Genomic DNA, 25136 nt, shown 5'->3' on the forward strand with positions numbered 1-25136 from the left:
AGGCTGAACACTATGTTATTGGCTCATTTCATAGGTGTGTGTGTGTGTTACAGTCTGCCTGTGTCACTGAGTGGGAGTCTCCCTGTCAGGAGCTTACCATTTCAGTTCCACCTGCCACCTCCAGCTGAGCCTGCAGCCACTCCATGCCACACAGGAGTGGCTGCACACACATCACAAACACGAGTTGCACAGACAGAGAAACACAAACACTTTATTTCTGTTCCCTGTGAGTGAATCAACCCCACACCAGGTTCATTTGCATGGAAAACTACAAAAATCAACTGCTCTGCAAAAACAAACAAGGCACACAATATTTCAAGTATTAATCGTACCACTGACACATAATATTGACACCGTGGTGTTGTTCTGAGGACAACAGGACACCCAGGTTTACAACCAAGATCCCAGACTTCAAATACAGCTACAAAAGCCACTTTACATGATTTGCCCAGAATATGATAACACATGTTAATCATTGTTTTAATGTAATGATTTACTTTAGAAGGTTAAATGTAGTCCTTTGATCTAAGATAGTGTTTAGTCCCGCTCAGCAGCTCTCAATCAATATTCATAGTTTTTCACATTGCACTTTAAAACAGAAGCACAAACATAGTTTCATATTAACCCCCCCCCCCCACCACCACAGGAAGAACATTCAGCTCAGTAGACCACCCCCCCCAGTGTAGCTGCCCTACGTTAACAGTATTGGTAATCACCAGAATATAACCAAGCTCAGAGAATTCAGTCATTTATAGTTTTAAACAGTTTCCTCTTTTTATGGCAGTGGTCTAATAAATTTGTTAAGCTCTGTACGCACACACACACACACACACACACACACACACACACACACACACACACACACACACACACACACAGACAGACACACACGTAGCTTTGGTACCTCAGTTTCATTATAAAATCAGAAACTAGCACAAGAAAAAAGAAATAAGTTAAACGATTCTCAAAATAAATAGTCGCTTATGTAAATGGCACCACAATTCTTCTTCTTTGGCTCAGTGAGCACAGGTGAGACCACATCAGGCTGCAGCAGAGGCGGGACTCCCACCGACACCTGCAGCTCCAACTCTGGGACAAGAACTCCGTGGAGCCGTGCCAGGATATCCTTTCACTGGAGACGTGGGATTCATCCTAGATTAGCTCTGCTTCACAAACACAGAGCCAGTGCAGAGCCAGTCTACACGGCACCTTCTTCAAGCAACATATTCAGTAGCTCAACTTGGGGAACTTTCAGTGGGAAGAAATGAGAGTTTGTCCAGCACCTCGGTGCTACTGTGTACCAACAGCATGTGATCTCCAGTGGAGATACAGGGAGCTGTTTTTGGGAATGCTGTCAGAGGAGAGGGATACCTTCCCAGCACTGTCTCACAGTTCAGCAAAGGTTAACCCCTCTGTTCACATCATCACCAACAGCGGCTCCTCTCTTCTGCGTCGGCTTTGGGTGGAGGTCTTCTATATCAGTGGGTTCATACCAACTATTCCTACACACACAGGCGGTGAGGACACACACACACCTGTCCTATCTACCTGTGCTGATTCCAGTTTGGGGCACTTAGCAGCAGCACAATGGTCATCAGTAACTCCTGGAACAGCACAGTGAACAGTACAGTGAACAGTACAGTGTACACTCCACTACAGCATGTGTGTCTCCTGTGTAGCTGCTACAGAACTACAAAGGCCACCTGGTCTGGTGCTTCAACCAATCATCAGTGAGTGCTGCATCTAGGAGCACTAAAAGTTTTTACTGTTACTTTTTCCTGATATAAATCAGATCCTGCATGTTTGCCATCTTTGTAGCAGATCTGAGCTTTTAGTCCTGGAAGAACTCCAGTTGTGATGAAGCTGTTCTTGATGCCAGGCTGAGCGACAGCTTTAAAAACAGCCACCAAAGCTGACGACACCAGGTCTATGTGAGCTGCACAGAGTTACTACTGGTCCCTGAAGTTACCTGACAGGTAAGGTTACAGGTGGGTTAGTGAAGAACACAGCTGTAGAAGGGTCTTTGTTCAGAAAAGAAAAGTTCCAACATACATGTGAGCAGTAACAGCATCAAGGTCAAAGGTTAAAGAGGAGGATGGCAAGTACAATAAGTGCACATGAAGCCTTCAGACTGGGAGAGCTGCAGCTACAGCCACAGCTCTCTGTGACACACTGCAGCATGATGTAGGCGCACACACACACACACACACACACACACACACACACACACACACACAGGTTGGTGTATTAACACCTCTTTAAGGTTAATGAGTGGGCCCACGGTCCTGATGAGGCCACAGCAGGTGGTGTCACTGCCCTGTGTGTGCCGTGCAGTCAAAGTGCTCAGTGCTCCTTCAGCCTGTGAATTAGAGACCAACATCAGCACTGTGGTGATAGCTCAGAGTCATCAAGTGTTACAGTCAGCAGCTTCCTGCCCATCAGGAACATTACTGTTGCTTTGCTGTGTTCACGTACACTCACTCACTACAGTACTGTGTGTTTACATGGACATGAGTGAGTAAATATCGAGGGCTTGGAGCCATGGGGGCGTAAGTGACATTTTGGTAAAAATTGAGATATCTATATCAAATGAAAGATCTTGAAGTGCTCCATCTACTGTGAAAATTACAGAAGTAAAATATTAATAGAAATAGAGTTATTCAACAAAAACCAAAAGGCTTAAATCTGCATGCACAGAAGAAGTTGGTGCCAAAAGGGTGTTAGTGCACTTACAACAATATTGTTCATTAAGCATTGTGTCATCAATTTGTAAAAAGAAACATGCGTAAAAAAATAAAATCAGTATACAAAGTAAGAGCAAACGATGGTCATTCTGTTGTTTTGGCTCTCCTGTAAAGTTGGCTCCATGCCCTCGATATGAGCTGCAGCACTGAAAGAAACTGCTCCACAAAGATGAGCCAACAAATTCTCATCTTTAACATGTTGCTGCTACAACAGCTCCACCCACCGAGGCTCGGACTCCACGGAGGAGACCACTGCAGCTGTCCCAGTGTCTGGAATCACGCTGTCAGACACATGGATGTGCTGCAGAAGCAGAACCTTTGGTGCTCTCAGCATATGAAGGATCATATGGATCAAAGTGGGATAAGCTCAGGAAACATGCTCAAACTCACAGTTTGAACTGTGACCTCTGCTCACTGAGGTCACAGTGAGGGGAACACAGCTCAGTGCTGTAAGCCGAGTCATGTGACTGCAGCCAGGATCAGAAGCATTATTCCCTGAGTGTGTGCTGTGAGCTAAAAAAGATCTGAGACTGCAGCTCAGTACTGTTCCTCTCTGATGAACCTGCAGCTGTTTACGTCCTGCTGGAAGGCTCTGCTCTTCTATTCTGACCATCTGATAACATTAACACTGAAGGAGTTCTCACTGAGTTATAGTTACAACCTCTCTGAATACGGAGTTATAGAGAAAGCAGCCCAGCGTTTGTGCATCAGGCTGATGTAGCATGATCGGGGCGGCTGTGGCTCAGGAGGTAGACCAGGACTTCTACTAATCACAAGGTTGGTGGTTCAATCCCTGACTGCTCCAGCCTGCCAAAGTATCCTTGGGCAAGACACTGAGCTCTGAGTTGTTCCCAGTGTGTTCAGTGTGAATGTTAGAAAAAAGCTCCTGAGCAGGTTAGAAAAGTGCTCTAGCCCTTTCATGCATAGTGGTCACTGCAGTGGACGCCTGTTCAAAGCTGTTGTATCTGCCTGTGTTTTGTTGTTATAGTTGCACATCAGTCAACACAGTGGATGCTTATGATTGTCCCATACACTGCTACCGATTGGCCAGTCATGGGGAGTTTTTTAATATTTATTTGTTATTTGAATGTAATTAACAGAATCAGGATTGGTGAATATTAGCAGCAGTGACAGTCGATCTGAGGATGCAATATCATTTTCTGTTATTGGTGTGTTAAATACACATTTCTCTGGTTGAAAAGTCAAATGCATGGTGTCCAGCTGAGTGGACATATTTGTAACTCCATGAAAAATAGGTTCATGAACAAAAGTTTAATTGCATTTTTTTTCTTGCCTAAAGAGAAATAAAAACATTCAGAAAACAAAATCTCATAATTCATGCATGAAAGGTTAAAAGAGCCCAAGGTACTTACTCTACAGTGGAGATGGGATGGGATTTAGACGAGAACAGCTCCTTTGTCACGAGCCGTAGCAAAAGCTGCAGGGATACATATTAATATGTATTAATACATATTAATATACATATTAATATGAGCCTCTGTGTTTCTACAGCAATCAGGAGCACTCATCATTTATTCACACCACAACAAACAACCAACATCTGGCCTGCTGTTGGCTCAAGTTCACTCTTCTTTTAGCCTTTTTGGGCCTCCAACTGCAAATGAGGGAAATACACTATCCTGCCAAAAGTCTTCACTCACCATCCTAATCACTGAGTTCAGGTGTTTCAGTCACTTCCTTTTTCAGGAGGTGGGCTCAGCCCCTTAGTTCCAGTGAGAGGAACTCTCAATGCTTCAGCATACCGAGACATTTGGGACAATCTGATGCTCCTATCCTGACCTCAGCCTGAGGTCAGGATGGATTAGAGCAGAGACTGTGAGCCAGGCCTTCTCTCCAACATCAGTGTCTAACCCAGTGATTCTCAAATCCAGGCCTCGTGGCCCAGTGTCCTGCAGATTTTAGATGTGTCCCTGATCCAACACACCTGAATCAAATGGCTGAATTACCTCCTCAGTATGCAGTCAAGTTCTCCAGAGTCCTGCTAATGATTCAGGAGTGTTGGCTCAGAGACACATCTAAAACCTGCAGGACGCTGGGCCACGAGGCCTGGATTTGAGAATCACTGGTCTAACCTCACAGATGTGCTTCTGGAAGAATGGTCAGAAATTCCCATAAACACTCCTAAACCTGTGGAAAGACTTCCCAGAAGAGCTGAAGCTGTTATAGCTGCAGAGGGTGGGCCCACATCATATTAAAGCCTCTGGATTAAGAATGGATGTTACTCAGGTTCATGTGTGTGAAGGCAGATGAGTGAATACTGTTGGCAGTGCAGTGTATCTGGTTTTCAGTGGGTAACCAGCTGGGCTCTGTATCTGTCTGCTGTTTGCTGCTGAGGGGGGGTTTCTGAAAATAGCTGCCTGCTGCTCCCAAAAAGCATTCCCACAGCAATGACTGAACCAGAGGGCTGGGAAAGAGGGAAGAGCTCTGTACCTGCAGAGCTGTTTGGGGGGGGCATTGTGAAAGTGATGTTCTTATATCACTAATGTCGGCTGTTCATGGAAGTTAAAGGCCTCACCAACAGAGCGAGGAAGTCTGCAGTCATCAGCATGTAGAAGACCCGATCCCAGCCACCTGCAGAGAGCAGCCCAGCCAGCAGGGGGCCCAGTGCTGCACCTGACAGACAGGAGCAGGATCGTTGTGTACGTCAGTACTAGTTCAACAAATAATTCAACACACCCCAACACTCTGAAGTTAAATAAAGACAGACGATATTTTATAATATGTTGTCATCAAGTCCCACAAAGCCACAGCTTCACTGTTGAGCCACAGTGACGCACTAAGATGTTCCCCCTTTACCACAAACACACACTATATACAACATGAACACACATTCATATCAATCCTTGGCTGAGGACTGATGTACTCATTAGAAATTCATTACAAATGTCATTACTAACAGTAATTATCACTGCATTATTACTAGTATATTTGCCCTTGTCAGAGAGAGAATCCAAAGCCGTGATCAGAAGCTGATCAGCAGTACTGACCTACAGATCCTGTACCATCGATGATGGCTGTGACTGTGGATAATGCTCTGGCATTGCCTTTCAGGCTCTTGTGGGTGCCCTGAAGGAATGAGAGAGGGAGCAAATTAAATTAAATAATGATTTACAAACACAACTATAATAAATTACACCAGGGTTAATTGTGCTTACCAAATCAGCTGACACTGCAGTTGTGATGAGGGCATACGGTCCATTCACCAGACCTCCGCACACTAACAGCATCCCTGAAGCACACAGAGTAAGGAAGTTTGATGTCAGCTGTCTCTGCAGCCCCTGAGACGGGTTTCTCTCTGCTGGGAACAAATGCATGCAGCCTGCCCTACACTAGTTTGGACCCGCCGGCAGTGTTGCATCTAGCATGCATACCTCCCTTCATTAGAACACGTGTTATAAAAATTATACTACATCTGAGCTGCTCCTGCTGCAGCTGCACCTCCTTCTGAGGCATCACACTGTATTACACGACTTCCCTCAGGACAGTGTCGGGGAAATGAGTCGCAGCTGCGACCGTCCTCGCCAGCTCAGAGGGAAAGACCAGGAGCCATCAGCAGTGCCACGGTCACCAAGTCACTGATGCTCCTTTAGATTTGACCCAGTCGCTGCCTGTAAGTGCAGCTCGTGTACCTGGACCTCATCCATGTGAGAACCTGGAGACATCGAATATAAGTCGAGTGCTGCTCTTTCTGACTTCATTTATGCAGTAGGATTCCAACAGTGTCACTTAGCAAGGATCCAACACAGTAACGAGCTCAGCAGTTAATGCAGTTTTACTTCAATCATTGTTCTTCAGCAGCTGCTGCAGAGAGACGTCTATTTTATACACGACCTTTATTTCATTCAGTACTGATAACGATACCTGATACCAGAGCTAATGACTGATGAGTGATTAAAAAGATGCAGTAACCACACTTTCCCTCTTTCTACATCAGCAGGCTCCGGTTCTGAACCTGGACCTGTGTGTTTACTCTCAGCTTATATATTCAGTGTAAGGTTATGGCTCTTCAGTATGTATCCATCCTCCAAGTTTGAAGTCCATATGTTGGCACGCAGTCTGAGATCCACAGATGTTCAGCCTTTTTCATAGAAGGATGAGCATCCAAAGTTTACTTTACAGATGGGACTGTAAAGTTCCCACGTTCTGTAAAACAGAGCGAGGAATTTTCCAAAGATCCGGGTTTTATTTTGGTGCTTACATTATGTTACAGAGAAGCAAACACTGCCAGGGTTAAACCTGAGTAACCTCTGTGCTGGGTCACAGCCTGCAGGCTCTCACACATCTCCAGAGCAATCCCAGCCCATTCTTCTTCAGCAGAGCTCTGAAGCTCCTCCAGATCTGATGGGCTTCACTTCATCCTGCAGATTTCAGCTGGATTCCAGTCAGGGCTCTGTGCAGTCAGTCAGTCACCCTGGTCTTCTGGAGGGAGCGACATACAGTACCAGTCAGTACCCATTCACACATATACATTCATATGAATGGCTGAGTGTGTCCAAACATGTGACTGGTACTGTACGCCTCAGGTTGGGCTCATAAAGCACTGACCCACCTTTGCTGCTAACTGCTTGAGGTTTTCAGTTCCTCCTTTCTTCATGATTCCTTCCATTGAGACTCCCAGTTCCAGATGCACTGATGCATCCCCACAGCATTATGCTCCCACCAGCGTATTTCACTGTGGGGACGGTGTTCTCTGGGTTGTAAGCCTCTCCCTTCTTCCTCCAAACATAAGCAGAATCTCTAGTTTCTCATCAGACCACAGGATGCACTTCCAGTATGAATAACCTCTGCCCAGGTTGTTCTCAGCAGACTTCAGTCTGGCCTGAAGGTGAAGTGGGTTTTTCTTGGTCTTTGAGGTCCATTCCTGTGCAGGCTTCTAATGATTCCCAGCCTGGATAAGCCGCTCACCTGTGAGTGGTTCGTGCTGTGGCTCAATAAAAGGTCAGCTCTGCGGGAATCGACCCCGCTGATCTATTTTCTGAAGTAATTCTGTTGTTGTGTGCAAACAGAAAGTGCTCTGTTAGGAAACCGCTTCTCCTGTTAAAAAACACTGGCAAAGTCTTTCATGGGGGGTTCATTTTGTCCTCATCTGTGAGAGCTGACAATGTGATCGGCTTCTGTCCCAACAAACAACAATACAAGAACACTGCGGCTCAGAGGCAGAGGAGGGCAGGTGGGCCTGTTTGTGCTGCAGAGCCATGTTAGTGAATACATTAGGAATGTGGCACTGTGGAATCACTGCAGCATATGGACTTCCATCTTTACATGCCTACTAATTAACCATCATTCAGTGCTAGCTCTGACGTGGCCGAGCAGTGACAGCTGGTTCTTACCAATGGTTGGCCCCAAACCAAACTCACTGATCATGGAGAAGCCGTACAGCTGCAGGGCGAGAACAAAATAGGACAGTTAATCACACTTTAATTTGTCTAAAATTAAGATTATAGATCAGCCTGTGCTGCAAAAATAGCTTTAGATCATAATCAATAACAATAATCTTTCTAAATCCAAGCACACACATTCATCAGCAAATTACACTCACTGGACACTTTATTGGGTATACTTGTTCAACTACTTATTAACACAAATATCTAATCAGCCAATCACATGGCAGGAAATCAATTTAGGTATGTAGACATGGTGAAGATGACCTGCTGAAGTTCAAACTGAGCATCAGAATGAGGAAGATTGGGGAAGGTAAATGGACTAGCTCTTATATAGCGCTTTTCTACTCAATCAGAGCACTCAAAGCACATACACAACATGTTTACATTTACCCATGCACTCACATTCATACAAGCACTTCCATGTTTCTACTAAGCTAAGTGCTTTTAATTAACTATCATTCACACACATTCATACTCCGACAGGACGGTCAGAGAGCAACTTGGGGTTAAGTGTCTTGCCCAAGGATACATTGGCATGTAGCCTAGAGTAGCCAGGAATCAAACCGCTGACCTTCCGATCAGTAGGTGACCTGCTCTACCTACTGAGCTACAGCCACCCCAGGTGATTTAAGTGACTCAGGCCGGTCTGGTGGGATCTTCCCACACAAACATCTCTGGGTTAGAGGAAAGATTCAGTGGGCAAGAATCCTCCGGGAGAAAAACCTTCCTGTCAGAGGAGAATGGCCAGACTGCTGTGAGCTGATAGGAAGGCAACAGTGACTGAAATAAACACTTACTACAGCCTCTGAATGCACAACCTTGAAGCAGGCGGACTACACCCCGGGTCCCACTACATCCAGCTAAGAACGGGACACTGAGGCTGCAACTGACTGACCAAACCTGGACAATAGAAGATGTTGTCTGATCTACTGAGCCTCAGTTTCTGCTGCTGATGTAATGGTGTGGAGGATATTTCCTCTTCTTGGCACACTTTGGGCCCCTCAGTATCAGCTGAGCATCGTTTAAACCCCACAGCCTGAGTACTGCTGCTGACCGCGCCCGTCCTCTGACGGCTGCTCCATGTTAAATGGTTCTTATACAGCACTTTTCTGCTCAAAGCACTTCATGCAACACGTTTGCACCTACATTCATACTCCGATGGATACATCAGAGAGCTTCAGTACCTTGCCCAAGGATACTTTGGCATGCAGACTGGAGCAGCCAGGAATTGAACCACCAACCTTCTGATTAGTAGACGACCTGCTCTACCGCCTGAGCTACAGCCACCCTCAGCAGGAAACCACCCCATGCCACAAAGCTCAGATCATCTCAGACTGGTTTCTTGAACACGATGGTGGGTTCACTGCAGCCGAACGGCCTCCACCTGACAGAGCACCTTTGGGATGTACTTTAATGGAAATTTGCTTCATGGATATTCAGCCAACAAATCTGAATGAACTGTGATGCTATTATCTATGCATGGAGAATTAAGACACTTCTGAAGGCAAAAGGGGCCCAACCCTGTACTCACATGGAGTACCTAATAAAGTAACCAGAGAGTGTGTGTTTGCGTCAAATGCTGCACAGCAGAGGGAGCCAGAGTCTTTCTGCAAGCTTCCTCAGGCTCAGCTGTAGCAGCACAGTGAAGACTTACTGTAGGAGCAGCCAGCAGCAGCATGACTGCACAGGTGGTGGCTCTCTTCCCCAATTTATCAGAGATCACTCCTGCTAAGACGCCCCCTGCAGGACAGACAGAGACATGCAGGCATGCACACACACACACACACACACACACACACACACACACACACACACACACACACACACACACACACACACACACACAGAGTCATTAATCCATTCATTATTAATCATCATCCTTCATAGGAACCATATTGTTCATAAATACTAACAGGAAGTGGACACACACGCACACACACACACACACACACACACACACACACACACGTGTGACATGAAGCATTTCCTGACCCTTGCTGTAACCTTAATCATAACAACTTAAATCGAAACCACAGACAGTAAAACAAAGATGAATGTAACATCCAGGTTTGATGCCGTGTCCTTTCTGAAGGCTGCATACGTACAGGTCTATGAGGAACTGTGTCTACTGCTCACTAAATCACTAATCTGAATAAAACATCGTTTCCTCCCTCGATTTTGTCTCCAAGGGTTCCTAAGCAGTGAGGCTAAAGCTCCACTTCGATACACAAACAAGAATCAGACACACAAACAGGAAAAAGAAGAGCACATACCCACAATCCCCCCCACGTCAAACAGCGTGGAGAGATCTCCGGCCTTCTTGGCGTCCAGGTGAGCTGAGACACACAAACACAGTTATGTGTGATGCTGAGCAGTGAGTGGGTGGATGGTCAGAACACACTATGAGCCCAGTGTGTGTCCCACTGCTCATCAGCCTCCTTCAGTCCTGCACGGCACTCTAATGTGTTGGTGTCCACAACATCCTGACTACTACATCACAAAAGACAAAACTACCTACGATCCATGTTTAATAGGTTTCCACGATGAATCCGGTCTTCACAGCAGCTCGTCCTCATGATCCAGCACAGTTCACCGGTACTGACAGAAGTGATTGGCTGGCCGTGGTGCACAGACTAGCTCCAAACAGGCCTATCCAGAACAAATCCATCTGTTTTCCCTCAAACCTGACCGGCACTAACCCTAACTCCACAGTCAAAATGCTTACATGATTAACAGCTGGAAGCACCACATTACAGCAAGTTCCCAGGAGCCTCCTTCCTGTATCTTTAGATAATTAGCTACCTAGCATTGGTACAGACATGTAGCAAAACCACCATCAGTCACACTGACTGATGTCCCCATGCCCCTGTTTTTAGCTCCTCCTCTTTCTGGCTCATCCACTCACTCAGCCATATTTGTTTAATTGAAAAACTTTGTAATTCATCATAGTTTGGTGCCCTGATCAGATACAAACTTAGACAAAATCTGAGGTCTGAATCCATCGTTGTGACGCTGTGTGTGTGTGTGCTCCTCACCTGCTTTGGTAATGTAGAGTGGCAGCCAGAAGAGGAAAGTGTAGCTGACCAGCTTAGCAAACAGCAGACACAGAGAGAACTCAACCACTCCCTGCAGACACACACACAGGAACAGAGCTGTGAGTGCTCCCCTCAGCCAGGCAGCAGCATCTTTATCCCTGCAGGTACAAGCTCTAGATCACATGATTACAGGAGTCAGCAGGTCTCGATGGGGCGGAGCCTCAGTGACTTTATTCACCACATCGATTCGGAGCAGACGGCTGAGTGAGAAGCAGGAATTATCAATGCTAGAATCAGAATAAATGTAACCAGTGAGAACACTGATCATCACGCTCAGAACTACAGCTGGACCTTGATGACCTCAGCGGTTTGTGCTCAGATCCTGCTCAGCCTGATAACACGTCAGCTTTAATGTGTTTTAGGCCGTGCAGACCACACAGAGCTGAGTTAATAAGTAATCAGAGGAACTGTGACACACACAGCAGATTCTTAGACCCGTGTTATCGTGTGTTTGTCAGTGAAACACCTTTGTGATGCTGTGTTTGCTCTGTGGCCATAAATGAAAATCATATATTATCTGTGGGATATTTGGCCTCAAACATGCAGCACAGAAAGAAGACTGAAGAAAAGTGTTCAGCTTGGAGAACAATGAAGGTTCCTGATCTGTGATCAGTGTGTGTGCAGCGACCACAGTGTGGACTGCAGGTACACAACCCGTCCTCACTGCTCCAGTACTTTTGGAGGGGAGTGAATATTATATTAAGCTGAGCTACTGAGAAACCTGCAGATGTCAGATCGTCAGTCTGCGCTATTTGAAAATGCTGTTGCCTCGTTCTCGTGTCCACAAAGTTGGGGGTCCGCCTGGTGCAGGGACAACATTAGTGAGCCAAACAGCACAGCCTCATTCACAGAGGAGTTCATTCATAATTTAAGGTCAGCCCACTTCAGCTTCCAGCTCAGATTAAAGCTCCGTGGCTAAAAGCACCACAGTACGATGGATGCAGCGTGTCACTTACTGGTATCCGTAAGGCTCCCATGAAGCTGATGGCAGACGGTTCGGATTCGCTCTTCACCACCACAACGGGCTGCATGGGGATACGCACACTGTCCCTGGGCAACAGCAGCTCCGTGTCACAACTCTGAGGGAGAGAGCAAGACACAGATGAGGGTGGGAGTGGGCCTGTGGGTCCTGCACCCAGTCCACCTGATGGCTGAAGAAGAGAGCGGTGATCACAGTACCTCAGATCGGACCTACGGTTCATCCTCTAAATCAGAACAGAACTGCGATCAGCTGAGCTCATGCAGACAGTCAAAGATCTCATTTTGAATGTGATTTTTTTTGACAGCAGATTAAACAGAGAAAAAGAGGCGACTTAACCAACCGGCAATTTAAAGACCAATTAATAAAGGAGTCCTTCCTGCAGTGAGTACTGCTGCCCTCACTCAGGGAGCAAACTCTCTGAACATTAATGTCCAACCAGGTCAGCAGCTTTGGTGCTATAGCTGAGCTGCGTTTGCCAGCATCGATTTCAGCTGTCACTGATGAGCTCTGACAGGACAGCAGCTGGTAAACTCAGCACAGCTACCTCCCAGATAAGTTTGGGGGGGGGGGGCTGAATCCAAATGTCCTGATGTCCACACATCTGAAACCTGCAGCAGGCACTCTGCATGTGTGCACTACATTCAAACACACTTGTGTGTTTCCTGTCGTCATCAGGGAGCTGCACCCGTCTGCCACCTCCCACTGCTGTTAGAGTAACACCCACAGCAGCGCGCGAGTGCAATGAGGTCAAAGTTAACTTGTGTGTGAACCTTCAAGCCCTCTGTGAAGTAAACTATGTGTCTGTGAACACACAGTTCAGTTTTCTCCATCGCACACACCCATGCTGCTCCGGACATTTGGACATGCTGATGAGGAGCCGGGACTGATCTTCCTGCTACAGACCGACCCTCTCTGCCTCCTCAGAGTGATTCAATCTGACTTCAGCTGTGCGGACAGTGGACGTTTGGATTCAGCCTAAGAATGATTTCACCCACAGCTCTGACGACCAGTGAAGCCCCAGCAGAGGTGAGGAAGTCTCTGAAGAACTGACCTTCCTGTTCTGAACACTATCCTTGTAATAACAGGAGACCTGAATGGATTACAGTGACATAATAATAGGAAAACTTTCTGCGCTGTAGCAGGACAGAAATTCATTTGTTCAGTATTACAGTGTTCATGTGTGTAAACTGTCAGATGTGCCATCAGCTGTTTCATCAGTGTTACAGTTTTATGTGAGCGCAGAGACGACGCTTCCATCTGACCTTAAACAGATTCAGTTTGTTTTCAAGCTTCAGCTCCTTTTTAACAGCACAGCATGTAGATACAGTACTGCTACCGGGTTATTACTGCAGCCTGTGCAAGTGCTTATCTACTGTGACGAGGTGATGAGTGATGAGCGCTCTAAGGTACACAGTGAGACACACCTGGTTTTTGGAGTCCTTGTACTGTAGATACACCTCTGCGTGTCCGTTCACTCCATTCCAGCTCCTGGTTGGAACCTGATCAGAGACAGACGATCATTACGGCTCGGATCAGCTCAGCCAGTCGAGGCTGTCTGCTGCTTGTCTTCCATTAATAACAGCCCTGTTACAGCTGCACATGTGGAAAAACATCTGAACACAGTATCAGTTATCATTACTTTGGATTTCCTATGAAGAAGAAACAAAGCGTGCACTCACAGCCTTGCCCAGAGAGGAGTTTTGTGCATACACGGTTTTGAGGTCATTAGGATCTGAAGAAGGAAAACAGCATCATCAGGTTAATGTAATATGATCCAATCAGAGCCTCACACTGAGAACAGTCACAGACTGGCTGAGCCAACGACTCTCAGTCCTGAACACACTCACTGAGTTTAACAGCAGGCACAGCAACGCAACAGGACAAACACCAATGTGGAAGAAGCACCCAAATACAACGGAGAAATCCCACTCTCTCCGATGATGAGGCTGTACTCACGCTCAATGAGGAAGAGGAAGCACACCACACCCATGGCTATGATGATGAGCCCCGGCACGATGAAGGACAGGCCCCAGTTGGAGGAGACCCAGTATCCGGCGATTAGAGAGCCGAGGATGTTTCCCACTGAAGTGTGAGAGTTCCACAGCCCCATGATGAGTCCACGCCTGAGCCCAAAACACACACACACACACACACTGATTTTAATCACTAACTGCTATTAATGGATACTGCTGCTGCGTTATATAAAGTACCTGCACTCAGTGTTGTGTTCAGTAAACTACACTACTTCTGCTGTAGAAGCACAGACAGGATGTGATGGAGCAAATTTGTATAACAATAACATGCAAAGTGTTCATGTGGATCTGTATTACACTTCAGAATGATCACAACACCTGGTGTGTTCTGCTAACGGTGAGTCAGCACTACGGCCATCAGACTTTACCTTCCCTTCCCAAACCAGTTGCCGATGCAGGTCACTACACTGGGCCAGCCGGTGGTTTGGACCAATCCGTTGGCCACCTGCAAAATGACAGCAGGTGTGTTAAAGTCTCTGAGACTAGTCAGTGTGATGTGTTTACTGTACTCATCATCCAACTAATGCAGGACTCATGGTACCACATCAGTGTGGGTATTAGGCTATGCAGACTGAAAGGTTCTGGGTCTGAACCTGCAGAGACCCACCACTGATGGGGACATTAATGAAAATATGAATAACTTTGGAAGCCTGGAAAACATTACAGCCTGATGTCATAACAGAAACCCTTCAGCAGACATCTTATTACCACCTGCAAAACTATTTTACCCTCATTGGAAACCTTGCCCTAAACTTTAATCCAAATACCTTTAGTCACCCCTGTGTTAGTAAAGATAGAATACATATTCCTGCAAAAATATGTGCTCAATACTGACAATACACATTAAATTAAAAAAATGTAAGCATGCTGTAAGATTATCTTTAACACTTCTACAAATACTTTTTGGTAACCACATCCTAGAACAGACCAAAAATTCCATGGTAAACAAATTAGAGGAAGTATGTACTTGTACAAGAGTGTATACTACATACTGCCCTTTCTATTTCTCTGTAACAATGAGCCAGATATGATGCATACTTACAAAGTATTTAAACCATATTATACAGGTACAGGAATATGACTACACAATGCACTCATACCACATAATCTGCTGGTATCAATGCGTTATGTATAACATCACTATGATAATAAGGCAGCCATGTTCAAAACATAATGAAACCATGTTGTTTACAACATTGCTGAGCAGTTGGTATGGCTTTAATATTACTCAATGATGACTCACAGTCAGTACTATTTATGGTTATGAGTCATCTCTGACCAACACATTAGACAATGCTCAGCCAATCAGAAGCCAGTGTAAATGGTAAATGGACTAGTTCTTATATAACTGTTAATAGGCTAGTGACAATGCCCCCAAATTTTTGACATACCCCTACCGGAGGTAGAACTAAACCCAACCACGTTTTTCCTCATCTCTAAGGTCTCCCCTATATGAAATGGATTCTTGGCCAAAAATATTTTACTGCCAAGATGGTTAAATTGATAGATATTGTTATATATCCCAAAACTAAAAAAGAGCCCAAATACAGCCTGTCCGCATGGGGGTTAACCCACAAAAACTGATGTAGATTAATAACACAAGGCCTGAGAGCTTTCAAAATAGGCATGTATGTAGTCAGGATTTTGCTTTACCCACTAGAAAAAAACTGGATGTGAATATCCTAAAGTATGGGGTAGATAGAGACATTGGAACACATACCTAAAATAGGCGAACATGGAAAAAGAAAAAAAGATTTTTGCAAAATGTTTTCATTTACTTTGTAATTGCTTTGCCAAGGATTGTCATAGAAACAGATATGGTGGCTTGTTGGAAAGGTGAGGTTGTGCTGAATCCATCAATACCAAATATGTAAATGTGACCTGCATAATCAGGGTGTTAAGTCACTTAATGTATGAAGTGCCCCAACTGAAAAGTATTGAGAAAATTGAGTCTCCAGTCCCAAGCTTTATTATGCTGCATGTATTGTCATATAACACAGTAGGCTTGTTGAATTAATGTGCTTGTTTTCTAAATCCAGCAATACCACATATGCATAGTCATTTAAAAATGTGTGATATGTCCCAATTGAAAGAATATACTGCATTTCATTGCAATATACTACACTGTACTGGTTAAATCACCAGAGATGAGTGAGTAGGACAGGAAACAAAGTAAATGAAAACATTTTGCAAAAATCTTTTTTTTTTTTTCCATGTTCGCCTATTTTAGGCATGTGTTCCAATGTCTCTATCTACCCCATACTTTAGGATATTCACATCCAGTTTTTTCTAGTGGGTAAAGCAAAATCCTGACTACATACATGCCTATTTTGAAAGCTCTCAGGCCTTGTGTTATTAATCTACATCAGTTTTTGTGGGTTAACCCCCATGCGGACAGGCTGTATTTGGGCTCTTTTTTAGTTTTGGGGTATATAACAATATCTATCAATTTAACCATCTTGGCAGTAAAATATTTTTGGCCAAGAATCCATTTCATATAGGGGAGACCTTAGAGATGAGGAAACACGTGGTTGGGTTTAGGGGTATCTCGAAAGCTAAAGCACTTTTTGGTCGTTTGTCACTAGGCTATAAGCACTCAGCTGATACAACACGTTTACACCCAGTCATACAAGCACTTCCCTGTGTAACTAAGCTATGTGCTTTTACTGTCTAACATTCACACACATATATGGGAACCCACACTTCGTCCACATCAGTCAAAAATGGTCAAGTATATATAGCCAATCACACAAAATATGATCACATGATTAAGCTAAACCAATCAGGCATGAGAAAGAGGCTGCATATATTATAAGTGTACAGAGGGTACCAAACATCCAGGAATATGAACACTGTGTTCCACATCTCTGAGTAAAGAACACCTGTGATAAATGTGTGTTTCCTCTGTGGCTGTCTGAGGAGCACAAACACACCAGCTGTTCACTGTGACACTCCCCCTGGTGACAGTAAACAGCTGCAACACATACACAACAGTCTGCACAGCTGTGCATCGGCTCTACAAAGGACCAACATAACCCTGCCAGTTCCTTAAGGCTCTGCTTCAAGGAGAGTATGCCCTTATTTATCCATATGTCACATGATCCTTGATCCTCCTGATTCTCACCTGGACAAATATATAGAAGCTCAGGTTGTGGATGTCGTAGACGTAGCCGAGTCCAAACAGGCACGTGAACAGGCCACTGGCCAGCATGCCCACTGTCAGGTACAACCGAATGGGCAGGCGCTCCCCGATGATGCCACTAGATGGATGCACAATGATGACATCATATCAATGATCACATCTCATTGTAACACATAGAGCTGTTTAAAGTATTTGTGTGTAAAATAGAAAAAGAATATTCCTCCAGGAGTTTGTGGTTGTGTAACAGGATGAAACTTTGATAACTTGTTAAATCAGTGGCCTTCCTCCTGCCAGCAGTCTCACACACACTGGATACATCAGGAGCAACCCGGGGTTCACACACTGCTGTGGGTTTGGGACCACTAACTTCCCAGTTAGGAGACAACCCGCTCGCGCTCCCTGTGTGTGTGTGTGTGTGTGTGTGGGGCTGTAGGTTAGCAGCAGGTCTCAGCGTGCAGGAAGGAGGGAGGATTGATGGGGGAGTCTTTCTAAGCTTTAAGGCAGTTTCTTGTTGTATAATCCTGTCTTTCCATCTTACCTGAGGTACATTCCAACTGCATAGGCACACAGGAAGGAGTAGTCCATGGCTCCCAGCAGCTGTTTGTAGTTGCTTTTATCTGTGAATACGGAGAGTACGGGTGTCAGAACTTGGCTCATCTACAAGCTTCTTGCTTGGCACATCATCAGTGTTTGCATGGACTGAGAGTATGAGGAGAGCTTCAGTGTGAACTTGTGACACTGTGAACAGTCCAAAAAGATGCAAACATCTGAGGCAGATACAGACCGAAAGGCTTCCAGCTGCAGTCCACCTCTGTGTGGAGAGACGGCAGGGAGGGCTGCTGGCTGCTGCTGGAGGCCATGGCGGCGACTTCACTGGCAGCTGAGCAGTTCTTATGAAGTTCACTCTGTTAACGCAAACACAACACTGAGGCAGAGGCAGACACTGACTCACACTTGTGCCTAACCCTAGACCGACTATGATTAGCTTAAAGATTGATTAATAACTTAAATTGAGATTCCTGTTTTACAATTGCATCTACGAATAAAAAATAATAAAAAATAGTGTTGTTGGGGAGGCCCACTCCTCCTGTTACAGGACCGCGTTTTGTGACGTGCTCTGCTGAGATGTTTCCTCTGTGAAGCTGAGAGCTGAGCACAGCAGAGTGCTGAAGCTTCCTGCTTGGTTTTATGACCTTAACCTGAGCCCAGCCATTCCGCTCTTAATGAGATCATAAAGCAAGCTAATACCTCCCTCAAACTGCTACACTGCCTTTGCTAGCCTTCAACAGCCAGTTTATTTTGACCTCAGGCCGTGGGAAGGAAGGCTGGGAGAGAGCTCAGTTTATCTGCATGGTGCTCCGTTCTTCCTTCTACTCCAAAAATATACAAAACAAAGGTTTTGGCTTTGAGTGCTTTTGGGGTACAAACTCGTCTTTAAGCCAGAGAAATTCTGCTCCTTCTTCCTGAGCTGTGTTACTGTACGTGGAGCTGAACATTAGTGCCTCTGTAAGAGCGTATATTACCTTGACAATGCTGATTGGTTTCCTGGAGAGGTGGAAGCTGGTATAGAGCAAGAAGGTGAGGGTGAAGGTGAGAGCTCTGTACCTGAAGGAAGAACACACAGGAAGGCAGCACTGAGAGGGAGCGCAGGCTGGAATAACATGGAGCTCATAGAGACAAAGACAGACCCTTCAATCAAAGTAACGTACAGTTCATACAGGCTCGTGATGGCCGTGAATACGAGGCCTCCGATAAAGTGGGTCACAAAACATGCAACACTGAGAACTGTGGATCTCCTCCAGCACTTGACAAAGGGGGGGGGGGGGGGGTTCCATGTAGCACCACCCACTAGCACAGTGCTTTGCTCTGTGCACACACTCACATGTTGATGGTTAAATCAGGGGCAGCGTGGGGTTCAGTAAAGACGCTTCAGCCCCTGACCTGGAGGAGCGCAGTATGGAGCTTTTCTTCAGAAGGTTGGGATGAGGGTTGAGACCACCAGTGCTGTTTCTGGGTTTCTTTGATAATGGGGGTGCAGCACACCTTCCAGGCTGTGGCACTGACAGCATCCAGCAGATCTGTCTCCGTCCTACGCCCTGGCTTCCTGTTTGTATTTTGGTATGAGGATTAGTCGCAGAGTGCAGAGTCCTTTCCCCCATCATAGCACATACGTACCCAAAGTCCAGTCCTACGGTCTGAAAGTTTGCACAGCTAACATTCCCAGCCATGATGAGGCCTCCATCCCGCTGCATTGTCTGACAGCTACCAGGAAGCACCACCATGCTTCAGCTGCTTGGAACAATCCCGTTCAAATAATCAGCATCAGCTGTGCCGACGGATGCTGCTGCTGCTGGGACTCAGTGACAGTCAGTGATGGCAACTCAGCTCAGCTGCATCTGTCTGGCCGTACTTCAACGTGGGAACGCCACATATATATGAATGACACCTGGAACACAGGGGTGCCTGGGAGTGTGTGGACATGCACACCTTAGTTCATGCTTTGGACGTGTGCAGAGTGGCAGCACTGCTCCATCATCATCATCATCATCGTTGTCATCATCAATAGAGAGGAAGCACGACGACTGTTTTCTGACTGTCTGACTGGTTCATGCCTTGTTTAGACTGACTGCTTAACTCGATTTTCCACAGATGAAAAACTCCACTGTGTGGACACAGGTGAGACGTTTAAACATCTACTGACAGACTGAAGGAGTCAGCAGGACCAGGTCAAAGGTGAAGTAAATGTCTGCACCTATTGTAGCTGCTGGGCTAATATGCTAACTGCTCACAGTAAAGGGAAATTATTCACCGCTGTTTGTCAGCATGTGATCGTGTCTTCATGGTGGAAGTGAAGACACCTGCACACTGCTGACATGTTTATATTTGGGCCCCACATTATGTATTACGGAGGGGTCAGTGTGCTACCCCAGTGGGGGTACATTCACCTTCCAGGTCACCCAGTCTGTCATCCAGGACCGGACTGTGGAGCAGGGCGCAGGTCTGCAATCATACTAACAAACACACAAAGGTCAAAGGTCCTTTATGTAACAAGCAAATACTGCAGACTGAGCTGAGCTCCCACATCTGGCTCACATGGTCACATGTAATAAAAAGCCTGCCTGGACTGAAGCTGATAGATCGTTGCTCAGCAGTTACATGCAGGATATCCTGCACCTGGACTCTGAGCTTCGTTTGCTTTATCACAGTCATATTTACTCTCGCCGCTGTTGTCTGACCTGAATGGAAGGTAAACGGGTAAAATCAGAGGCTGCACAACACAAAGCCAAATGTATTCAAATGAGACATGTGAGAACAAGAACTGGGTTAGGTGTGGCTGTGACTGAAGCTGAGCCAGAAACCGGTTTCATGCAGCCTGTGGCCGGGTTTACCAGGCTGTCCTCGATGGGCCGAGAAGCAGTTAGAGAAAAGCCTGTGGGTGCTCGGTGCTCTGTGGGATTTCTCTGAAGTCGCGCAGTCTCAGTTTTTCTCTTGTTTACATGGCTAGCTAGCAAATCAGTCAGCAGGAGCATGCAGCTTGTTTACCAAGTGGTAATTAACTAGTAGTTAATTGATCCAGTTGTAGTCAAGAGTTTACATACTCATCATGAATGTCAGGGTTTCTCTGAACGGTTCTTCTTGACAGATTTGTGTTTGCTCCGGCTCCTCCAGCGTGCCGCACTCGTTTGGACTATCGCACAGCTCAGACTCGTTTATCAAAGCTCAGTCACTAATGAACAAGTGTCTTAGTTACGTCACGTTATTCACAGCGTGTAAAAGAAGAAAAAATGTTTCCATTCAGATATCAACAATAAAACAGTGCAGTGCAGCTCACTGAGCTGCTTTAGGAAACCTGAATGTCTGGTTTCAAGCAAGCGGCAGGAATTTGAGACTGCATTCCCAAAGAGGGAGAAACCCGCCACTGTTCGCTCCACCTGGTAGTGAAGTCTTTACAGGCTTAGATTTAGCCCACACTTGTTTGAGTTTAGGAGGATAAGTTAAGGCATCACCGGAATCTTTTTATCCCAAAAGCTGGGAATTTATTTTTGAACCTCAAGTCTGTCCAAACTGAAGCCTAGACATGAGTCATTAACATCCATTTACACCCCTTCCGCCCGTGATTCTACGCTCACTTTAATTCATGCGCCCAGTATAGGACCTGCAACAGGACTGGGACAGCGAGTGTTTTATTAGCAGCAGCTTTAGCCAGGCCTGCAGTCACACTCTTCATTCTTTAGTGGTGAGACGAAGCCACCGTGAATCATCCACAGATCATACAGGCCCTGTGACACCATGTAAAGTAGGAACGATGGAGAAAAACACATTCAAATAGACGTCCATGAGACTCAGACTCAAACTCACCACTGGTCCCTGTCAAAGGACACCAGCAGGCGGATCCCTGGAGGAACGGGCGCCATCTTTGAACACAGTTAGAGACGATCCCACTAAGAGGCAGCTAACGTGAGCTCAGCGTTCAAAGGGCCGTCATGAAGTACATGCAGACATGGTGCTACGATCTCGGCTCATCAGGGGTCACATGACTGATGCACACAGCCATGTGACTGGAGGGAAACGCCAGCAGCCTGAGAAGATGAGGACAGAGGAGGCCTGAGAGGAAGGAGCAGTGAGGGAGATAACACAGAGTTAGTTAATTACAGTTAAAAGTTAATTACAATATAATGTAACACATTGTTGGTCTGCTGCACAGGCTGAGCCACACGTGACCTTTACCTTCAAATTACCTGACAAACAAAATCGCAGCAGAGAAACTGGAAGAGCTAAGATGCTGTGCAGACCCCGAGCCTGAGGAACACACACATCCAAGCTTCAATGTCAAATGAAACACAAATACAAGCACAAAATCTCACACTAACGTGCAGTGAGCCCTCAGCAGCAGGAGGATGTGACACTTCACCGCCACCGAGGAGGAAAAGACTCCTACAGTCAGAAGAAGTAAAGCAAACTGAGTCTAAAGAAATTTGACATCACTATAACAAGTATTAGAATATACAGTCTGCGGCACTGGGTGCTGCCTGCCAACAAGAAATACATTTTCACAACTGTTGTGGACGTGACACAGAAATGTTACTGCGACACACAAATATGGAAAAGCCAAATGTAGCCTGTATGGGAGAAATATGCAGCACTGGGTTCAAATATGCTCCAAAGATTTCAGCGGGCTGAAAAAAGCACATTAGACTGTGGATGTTATTTTACTGTTTAACTATCATTATCTGCTCACAGCTACTACAAGAGGCTTAACAGGAAAATGTTTAGGGGAGTAGGGTGACTTTTCTACTCACTTGAGCCACAAACTCTTCATCTTATCTGGATCCAGGAAAGCACCCCTGGGCTCAGCTGTGCTCTCTGGGCTACAGCTAACTGCACCGCCACATGCTTGTTTAGCTAGAACATGTGCTGGGCCTAAAGGTCACCCATCTGGTGAGGTCTGCGGTGCAGCAGCATGCATGCTAACTGGTGATTTTAAACTGGTCATGGGTTGGAGTGTTCAGTGATGTATTATTAAAATGTGACTGCTGGAAAAACAGTCAGAAATTCCCATAAACACTCCTAAAGCTGTGGAAAGGCTCCTCATCATATTAGACCCTCTGGATGAAGAACGGATGTCACTCAGGCTCGTGTGAGTGAAGGCAGATGAGTGAACAATCGTGACAGTGCAGCTGAGATGGAAATGATTCCTTAAAAAGTGCGTGAGATGTTGGGAGCGTACAGGAAGTTCTGAACGTGGCAGGAACGTTGCTGAAACAAATGTGGGCTCATAAAGAGAGAAAAATAATGAGCCTGTTGCCTCCTGACAGCGGTGTGCTGTAACACATTGAGGAGAAGGAATCACTCGGCTTCCCCGCACAGATCCTGATTCCTGGGCTCTTCACATGTACACTGGTAACTCTCATGTGACATCAGAGCCACGTGACAGAGTTGCTGGTTTAAGGTCTTCTGGTATTAAAGCCAGTGTTGTGCCAAAAAGTGATCGTCTGTATTTAAACAGCTGTAAATGACTTGTTGACCTATAATCTGTGAAGCATATATCAAACATATCTCTCATGAATGATATCAGGTCATTTTGAGTGAGAAACAACATTTCTGTCACAAGGTAGAAGCTGCACTCAGTTTTTGGCAAAGTGACTTTTATATATTTGTTTTTTTAATCAAGGTAAAAACTGTCATCGACATTAAAAATGTGTTTTTAAACAGAAATCTGTCTCAGAAAGCTGCAGAAATCACAACAAATATGACATCACAGATCTATAATGATATCTGAAGCTCTGGATTGATTATAATGTAGGTACAATAACACAGACTCCTAAAGATTGTTGACAAACAGGTAATTTCTTTCATAAATCATGCGGACTGCACTCTATTTACCAATATAAGCAAAGACATTACACATAAAAGCACGCAGAAATATCGGGATCACTTTATGGCAGACGATCACTTTTTGGCACAACACCGGCTCAGCTCTCCTAACACCGTGGGCACGGTGCCTCCGGTAACCCCGCTCACAGCGCGGCGGCGGCGGAGCCTGAGAGCAGCCTCAGATGTTGATGTTCGCGGCCGCAGCAGCGACATGTTCTCTTTACATCGACTCTTGTATATCGCCGTGTATAGCCGTGTATATTCCTCCTCGTCTTTAACGCGCAGAGAGGCGCAGCGTTTCCTGCTGTGGGAGACAAACGGAGGCTCCAGCCGAGCTTCCAGCTCACTTAAAGCCCGAACCACACATCCGACCGCGGACAGACCGGCATACCTGCTCTGGAGCTCACCGCCGAGGGAAAGACCACCGTTTCGCGTCCGTCCCGGGCTCCCGCTGAAGAACACGCGCTCCACTTCCTTGTTGTGTGAAAGCTCGCGACGACCTGTCACCTCAAAGACACTGACGCGACTCCCATCTGCCGCTCTGACGTCATCGCCGTGCCCTCAAGTTCGTGACGTTCAGCCTCCCTCCCAGCCAGCATCCAATTAAAAAAGGAGAGAAATGTGGAAAAAGCCACAGTTTGATTCAAAAAGGTAAACTCAGATTGTTGGAATTTTTCCCGGAAAGTGAATAAATTACTGCTCAGCAGTGACGGACTGCTGTGCCGAGGCTTGGCAGCGACATCCAGGAAGTCTTTTATGAAGCCCGTATTGAGCACAGACATACGTCACTGGTGACGTCTGAAACTGGTTCGGGCAGTGGTTTGAATGCTGGCCTGGTTTATGAAAACGCAATGGAAACATGTGTTATTGTTTGTGTCTGAGCAGTTTGCTGTGACAGAGGAGCTGCTAAAGGTTTCCCTGTATGGCAGCACATCTCTCCAGTATCACCATAATATGCCTATAGATGATCAGTGTGTTACTACTACAGTACTCACCAGTCTTTTTCATTGTGAGCTGAAGAGTTTGCAGCTGGGGTAAACAGCAACACCTCATCTACAGGGATCATCTAGGCAGAGGAGTGTCTATCAAAGCCTGTACAGGCTGCTGTGGGATATCGTGCAACCCTGCCTCCTCAGTATCATGTGACAGGATTTTCTCCAAAGCCAGAGAGGAAGCTGACGAGTGGAAAAAATATTACATCTTAATAAAAATGAAGTCACATCACTCCTGTATTCATAAACACCATCACTGTCCCATCTTTGGAAACACTGCAGCAGGTGTAACATGAACATCTGTGTCCTATTGGATTCATTTAAACACTGAAATCATACCGACAGGTTTCTGACACTGATGGACCTCC

General features: G+C 45.8%; 1 protein-coding gene across 4 annotated transcripts; it reads right to left on the minus strand.

Annotated features, from left to right (window-relative positions):
* Positions 1–661: 661 nt before the first annotated feature.
* On the minus strand, positions 662–24836 carry slc37a1 (solute carrier family 37 member 1). Of its 4 annotated transcripts, none has more exons than XM_030724442.1 (21): positions 24772–24836; positions 22141–22201; positions 21761–22006; positions 18925–19006; positions 18186–18306; positions 17940–18018; positions 17384–17519; positions 14628–14704; positions 14183–14349; positions 13906–13958; positions 13651–13725; positions 12201–12323; positions 11185–11275; positions 10423–10485; positions 9804–9889; positions 8096–8144; positions 5921–5994; positions 5753–5831; positions 5281–5378; positions 4118–4182; positions 662–2359 (listed from the first exon to the last, which is right to left on the minus strand). In XM_030724442.1, the coding sequence occupies exons 3-21, from the start codon at positions 21814–21816 to the stop codon at positions 2344–2346; spliced, it is 1590 nt and encodes a 529-aa protein (XP_030580302.1). In that variant the 5' UTR covers positions 21817–22006; positions 22141–22201; positions 24772–24836; the 3' UTR covers positions 662–2343. The 4 variants fall into 4 exon arrangements, with proteins under 4 accessions (XP_030580302.1, XP_030580299.1, XP_030580301.1 ...); XM_030724439.1 differs by lacking the exon at positions 24772–24836 and adding an exon at positions 24168–24497; XM_030724441.1 differs by lacking the exon at positions 24772–24836 and adding an exon at positions 24168–24497 and having other exon boundaries at positions 22130–22201.
* Between the last annotated feature and the right edge of the window lie 300 nt (positions 24837–25136).

This window comes from Archocentrus centrarchus, unplaced genomic scaffold, assembly GCF_007364275.1.
Source record: "Archocentrus centrarchus isolate MPI-CPG fArcCen1 unplaced genomic scaffold, fArcCen1 scaffold_36_ctg1, whole genome shotgun sequence".
NCBI lineage: Eukaryota > Metazoa > Chordata > Actinopteri > Cichliformes > Cichlidae > Archocentrus > Archocentrus centrarchus.

Coding starts and splice junctions, on each gene's coding strand:
- slc37a1 (XM_030724442.1), bottom strand. CDS start 21,816: ATGGCGCCCGTTCCTCCAGGGATCCGCCTGCTGGTGTCCTTTGACAGG. Junction 19,007..21,760: donor TCCTTTGACAGGGACCAGTG/GTGAGTTTGAGT, acceptor TTCTTCCTTCAG/GTACAGAGCTCTCACCTTCA. Junction 10,486..11,184: donor ACTCTACATTACCAAAGCAG/GTGAGGAGCACA, acceptor TGTGTGTCTCAG/CTCACCTGGACGCCAAGAAG.